At 40.1% G+C, this 6,718-nt stretch overlaps 1 protein-coding gene across 1 annotated transcript; it reads right to left on the minus strand.

Moving 5' to 3' along the window:
• Positions 1–843: 843 nt before the first annotated feature.
• LOC135463642 (basic helix-loop-helix transcription factor scleraxis-like) lies at positions 844–3,011 on the minus strand. Its single transcript, XM_064741007.1, has 2 exons — positions 2,994–3,011; positions 844–1,386 (listed from the first exon to the last, which is right to left on the minus strand). The coding sequence occupies exons 1-2, from the start codon at positions 3,009–3,011 to the stop codon at positions 844–846; spliced, it is 561 nt and encodes a 186-aa protein (XP_064597077.1).
• Between the last annotated feature and the right edge of the window lie 3,707 nt (positions 3,012–6,718).

Here is a 6,718-nt window from a genome sequence, read left to right on the forward strand (position 1 = left end):
ATGAAGTTTAACATCACGAATTAGAAAAATGTTTTAACAGCATTTTCTTTGGAATGATATAGATATCCAACATAGCAATGTGACGGGTTTGTGGTGTTACGTGCCACTAATGAAATACAATTTTGGTAGAGCGTATGACTGATTCCACATATGGCTGAAATTAGGCGAGTAGTTAAAAGAGACAGACTATAGTCCAGTATATCTGAGGTTAACACTATCTGGGTGAAAAATACATATAAATCACAGAGACGAGAAAATATAAAATCTTAGATATGAATTATTGTAAGTGCAAAATGCACGAATCTCTTCATCCAGTATCAAAAATCTGGTTTTATTTAAATGGAATGGATTCTCGTCACAACCTCTTTGCAACACAATGGCTTCAACGGCACACTAACTGTAAGTGACATATGACGTTTTGAAACTGGTTAGGCTGATAAACACTGGGCGTTGTTAAAATCGAGCTCTAACATCTATATTCTCTGCCATGGAATATCCATGAAATCATCATCTGTCACTGTCCATGTAGTTTTTCCATGAAATGTATGACAAGACGTTCATAAATTTTACCTCCTCATCCTTGATCGCCAGTTTCATTTCACAAGCTGGCAAGTGTATGACAAGAGCTATTATTACACAAGATCAAACGTTCGAGGACCTTTAGTTTACAACACCATGTCAATTGTGCTAGAACTTCAGCCCCTTGTGTTCCTTGGTTACATCAAACCCAAAATTCTCTCGGTTAAATAAGATCCTGGATGCAAAACAATTCTTCCTAGTTTGGCCTGCCAGTGCAAGACAGTTCACTCAAATAAACAGGTCAAGGATGACTGGTGTTTTGGTTTAAGTTAAGTCCAACACGTGATTAAGATAAGATATGTAACAAATCGCCAGGCGAAGAATTTCAATTTTGGACAGTTTTTTGTCGGGTGGGAGAGTAGGTAACAGTTTTCTCAGCTCTGTAAAGGCAACATTGAAGGCTTCTACGCGAACCCTTTCTCTTGTGGCATGCGCAGTTCGGTATTTCTGCGTGGCTCGACGTCGTCGACGTCTTTCTTCCCGGCTCAGAGCCGAATTTTCTTGGTTCGCACCACCACGTCGAGTGCGTGCGTGGAGCTGGCTCTGATCATGAACCCGATGTGTGACGTCAAAATGTAGATGTCTATTTTCTCTGTTAGAATTCGTTGCAGCAGCTTCCTCTGACTCCCTGTGCCCGTTGGCAACTGCGCTTCCATCTGGCTGGCGGACAGCTGCCATATTGGAGTTAGACTCGGCGTGCATGGTGATAGGAACAAGCACCGAGTCCATCCACCGACCTATGTCTCTCCGGTTGGCCGCAAACCCATTACAGGCATTCCACACCTTCGAGGCTTTTCCTGATTTTTCCTGAAACAAAGAGAAATTATTACTAGTCTACCGGAAAACAATATACGCACACAATTTGATAACGACACCTTTGAGTGTAAACTATACCATGAAGCTCGGTGCCCGCTTGCTCAGATCAAACTTGTCAACTCTCTGGGTGTGGACTTTCTCAGCCTTTAGGACCCAGGGAAGGGCAAACCCCAAAATGATAACCACATTACCATGTCCATTGACGCCGAGAGAACGGTATTTCCCGTTGCCATGGTCACCAGTAAAATGAATAGGACCTGGCCTCTTTGAAGAAAATTGGATTCCCTGTTTGAGAAAAAAATTAGATTCCCCGTTTTCACGCTTGTTCGGTTATTCTAGCTGCACTTGTGAAAATTATGTTACCATAAAACTACGAGCTCCAGTCGACATCCCTGGCCAATACAAAACCATATTTTCACCACGTCTCACTTCGTTTCAGTTGTCTCCCAGCTGATAATTACCTTGATGAAGCCCATTTCTTACACTACAGTTTTGTACAGAGGTGTGAGGCGAATCTAGTAATACACTAGTAATATAGATACATCGTCTACAAATAGGCCATATACCTTGCTGCATTAAATTACAATGTTCTGTGGGACGTAATCCCAGATCGCAAGTGGTGCGTACTTTTGAAAAAGGATGCGACCAACATCTACACTAACGAACAAAAAAAAAAACAGGAAAACAATTCAAATTTAAAGTGTTTGTTATGATTGGGGATGTTAACCTCTCCATGAGGAACACCCCAAGTGTTAAAATTTCATTTGGGGACTGAGGTTCTGATTAAAGACAAATTTTATTAAACCCGTGACACATTTGTAAGGACCACTTCAAGACTTTCTCTGCGTATATACACCACAATTACACAATTTTTTCAAGGCTTAATATATAGCCTTACTTCACACATAGAGTAGCATTAGGATCATGTCTCTTAATTTTGTGTTTCTGTGCTTCCCATGTTGTAATTGTGTCTAAAGCTTAAGGGTTTCGAGCCAAGAAAGATGGAACAGATGGCCTGATAATCTCCAAGGGCAGCGTTGAGTCTCCGTTAAGCCCATCCTCCAGATTGCAGGTTTTCTCGCACGGTCGAAGATACAGAGGAGTCTATTGCTATTAAATTCTACGTAATTACTGCAAGTCATATTTACTGTAAGAAATGCTAAAAATTAGCCAAGTCTGTTGATATACTACCGTTCACAAGGATTCAGCTTTGCATAAAATATTCGTCTAGCTACCCTATATGTTCCTGGCAACTCTATATGGCGCGAAAAAAATGAACCAAATTTAACATAAAGATTATGATATACGGTCTTTTCCGGAGACTTGTATACGATGATCTGAAATGAATACTTTCCGCGAAAGGCTGATGCTTTGTTCGTATAAAAATGAACAATACGCCGTTGACGGCCGCCATTAGGAGAGCTGTGTCAACGGTAGCCTAAATATCAATAGGCCTACAACTCACAACCTTATAAAGCATCATTCCACCCTACATGCTGAATTAAAACGGCTTCTTAAATGGCAGTGTGTTTTTGGGACGGCGCGAAAAGCCACGATCATTGTGTGTTAACACAAAACCACGCAGAGATCGGACTTACCTCTGGTCTGTCCGCCATGTTTTGCAAGAGAAACTAGAAAGGAGAGCATCGCGCGAGCGACATGCCGGAATACACAGGGGAATGTGAGTAAAGAGCCGAATAAATCAACGGTGCTCCTCCAAATAGGCCCTCAACACTACAAGATATGACTTTCAAACGGCTCCACTAGATCGGAATTAACTTTAATCCTGACAAAAGAATTACCCGGTCTTGTAATTTTATGTGCAAAAATACATCTTATACGCGCAAGACAGATTGTCATGAGAAAATAATTCTTATATACTTGACATAGATGATAAATTGTTAAAAGGTTTTATTATCATAGATTACATATATTTTCCCTCTACAGATAAGTATCTTTTTAAATATAGTTATCCACCTAATTCATCAGACCCGAGATCAGTTTTTACTTTGAGATGAGCAGATTTTAGGGTGTTTTGCTGACCACAGCGTCCAGGCCCTTGGGTGTTAATTTGTGGATGTGTGAAGAAGGGTGGGCGAACATTCATTCATTTCCCTAATCACTTAGTTATAAGTCCGGTGTGCATTCCATTCCAGTGAGATCTCTTCTATTTCGGTTTCAGATACAAGTGTTATACAAGTGGAAATTAATTCGCAGGGTATTTAGTGTTCAGAATGGTGTTCATTATATAAATGATGGATGCTAATCCGGGTTTGCAACACAAGAATGGGTATGCGGTATATAAGGGCTCGAATTGCGAGTTTGTCCAGTCTAATCTATACTTCAACTGAGTCCACAGACGATTTATATTCGATGATCAGACAAATTTCATTTATTTACTTTCATTCTTTGCACACGTTAAGTCGTATCAAGTACTCAAGAAGTTTCCAACTCTCATGCTGTCCTGCGGATGGCCGTGGGTTATCCCTGTGCTCTGCCCGGTTTCCTCCAACCATAATGTCGGCCATCGTCGTGTAAATGAAATATTCTTGAGTATGTCGTAAAACATCCATCAAGTAATTAAATAAATTTCATAATGTCATTATACATGACGGTGAATACAGATATTTAGTTACATACGTGCGTCTTTGTTTGGCAATTAAGAGGTGCGAAATACCACCCCAGTTGTGCCAACTGTCTCCCTGATAATCCATTTATCAACTGAGACATTTGTTAGTATAGTTCCAAAGTAGACATGACTGTGTACAACAAGCCTGTAGTACTTGGCACACACCTGGGTCAGAGCTGTAAAGGCGCTTTGGTGCATGCTTAGTCATAGTCATGTAACGTCTTACAAACAGAAGAACCGTACAAACGACAAGCATGGGTCTTCTCATTCCGAGGCTCAGCCTCAACGAAAACCGTTAGCCAAATGACTTTCTCCTTTAAAAACACAAAATTAACATTTGACACCTCCCCAGGGAGGTTTACCCGTCTTCGTTTAACTGGGAGTACTGGATCACAGGGGAAAGACAAAGGGAAAATCTGCATGTAGATTGAATGAGGGATAAGGGAGAGCAAATATTAGGTCCTTCGGGGGTTTCCTGCGACTAATTTCAATCGATAACCAGCCACTGGGACCTCTTAACTGTCTCTGCCAACCATCTCCGTCCGCCGTGAAAAGGGCTGGAGATGCGCAGGAATAAGTTAACAAGAAATGTGAAGTCCGACCATAACATCAGGGGAGTTTCAACTTTTCTGACAGACGAACGTCGACCAGTTGGAAATTGACGTGGATGTTCCGCGGTCTTATGCGGGAAAACTAAGGAAATGAGAGCGATGTACAAACAGTAATGTTACATTAAATGGCCAAATTATATTAATATGACAACTTACTTCATACCACAACGTTTGCGTTTGGCAGCTGAATATACTCCTAAGTTGGTAAGTTGACTATAACACGAAAGGCCTCATCACCAGCTGGTGTATTAATAGGTAGCGCACGCAAACATGACAGAGCATTCTTCATCCAATTAAAATCTTAAAGATCTAATTCTGACAAGAAAACTTGCAAATGCACATACAGTTTAAATTTATAGACATTGTATGTCCGGGACTACATGCGATATGCCCATGGTCAATCCAGATAATCATTTTGTTACTTATTGCAATAAAATTTAAAAAAAAAAAACAAAGTGTTAATATACGCGTAAAGAACAAGTATAAAAGTTTAAATTTCAGACCGGTATACAGAAGGAGGAGGTTAAAGATGTTAAACGGTAACAGAAAGGTGTGATCTACCTTAGTTTTCAAACCGTAAATAATTCATTCGAAATATCTATAGATGGAATATATACAAATTGAAGCACCTCATCTAGACACATCTCTTCATATAAATATTACGACACTTTCTACAAACAAACATCCAGCCTACAGTCCCAAATGTGGTGGCAGTGCAAACAAACTTTAAAGCAAAGTGCACATTATTCTTGTCTCGTAAATCTTTGCCAAATAACCGGAATATAGATTATACTACTACAACATGTTGCTAAGTCAGTTATAGTCGAGCTGGTAATCAGCCACAAAATACATAGTAACAAACGCAAATTCTAGTATTAGCCGAATTCAAAAATACTCATGAGGAATAGGTTAGACTGAGCACAACCTAACACCTTTATAGTAATTGTCATTGTGGTTTAAACTTGACAACTATATACGGTTATTCGTGTTATGTGCTGTGCGCAAGGTTCGGGTGGTTGTAGTCTCTGTCAACCTGAACCACTTTCCCCGTATGTGTACGACAGATTGGTCACAAACAAGTCAAACTGGAATAAAATAATGATAATGACAATGCCGGGGTGTGGAAAATATCTTACCCGACATATTAGATAACCCGAAGCTGGAATGCATTTTGCAATGCATTTTGCGGGATACAGAGAGGAAGGACAAGTTACAAGACGTGTCCTCTACAATTAAAACTTTCTGCAAATGAATGTTTTTGTCCTTCGCTATGACAGAAGCCCGTAATTCATCTGTACTTGATATTTAAGTACGTTGCCTAAATCAACCTGCACACCTTCAAGGTGAAAGCACACAGCCCTGGAGGGTTGGTAGGCTCCAGGTTTACGGTCCGTCTATCTACCTCTTGACTCTCCCTCCTTGAAACGGTGCTGAAACACTTGGTTACAAGATAAAGGTCAACAAAACACATGTGATTATATCTTTCACTTTACAGAAATAGTATGGCCGAAACAATGAGTATTCTTTTATTAAGGGAGTAATGACCTTTTGATGGCACATTCTAATATTGGTGTGAACAATTTATCACTCTCTCTCCGACACACAGCATTGATTAACCAGGGGCGCACTGCGTGGTACAGATTCATTACACCATGCACTAACACATGAGTCAGGTGTCAGAGCAGGTAACGTGTCTAAAGGGTAGTGAAGTGCCCCATATATGTCCACCTTAGAGGCACAGTTCCCTTTGTAAGATCACATCTGAGACCAGGTTACAAAACCCTCAGAACCCAGTTAAGCGTTTCCGTATGCTATACGACAGTTTTATAGAGCAGCTTTATCGTTATTGGCTAAAGAACCAAAACCCTTCACATGGAGAAAACCTTTTTGGATTCCATTTGTGGAAGATCAGTCAACATGTGTGGGCAATGTAATGTGGTTTTACGTAAATATTGAGAAAGTACTATGATATAACAGTTATAGTAAACTGTGTATATGGCGTGGTTTTGAGCAATTGTTCATTTGTTACGATTTAAATCCAGTCAACGCAATTTAAAAGAGTTTAAAGGGAGAAAAATAATCC

This window comes from Liolophura sinensis, chromosome 1 (assembly GCF_032854445.1).
Source record: "Liolophura sinensis isolate JHLJ2023 chromosome 1, CUHK_Ljap_v2, whole genome shotgun sequence".
Taxonomy (NCBI): Eukaryota; Metazoa; Mollusca; class Polyplacophora; order Chitonida; family Chitonidae; genus Liolophura; species Liolophura sinensis.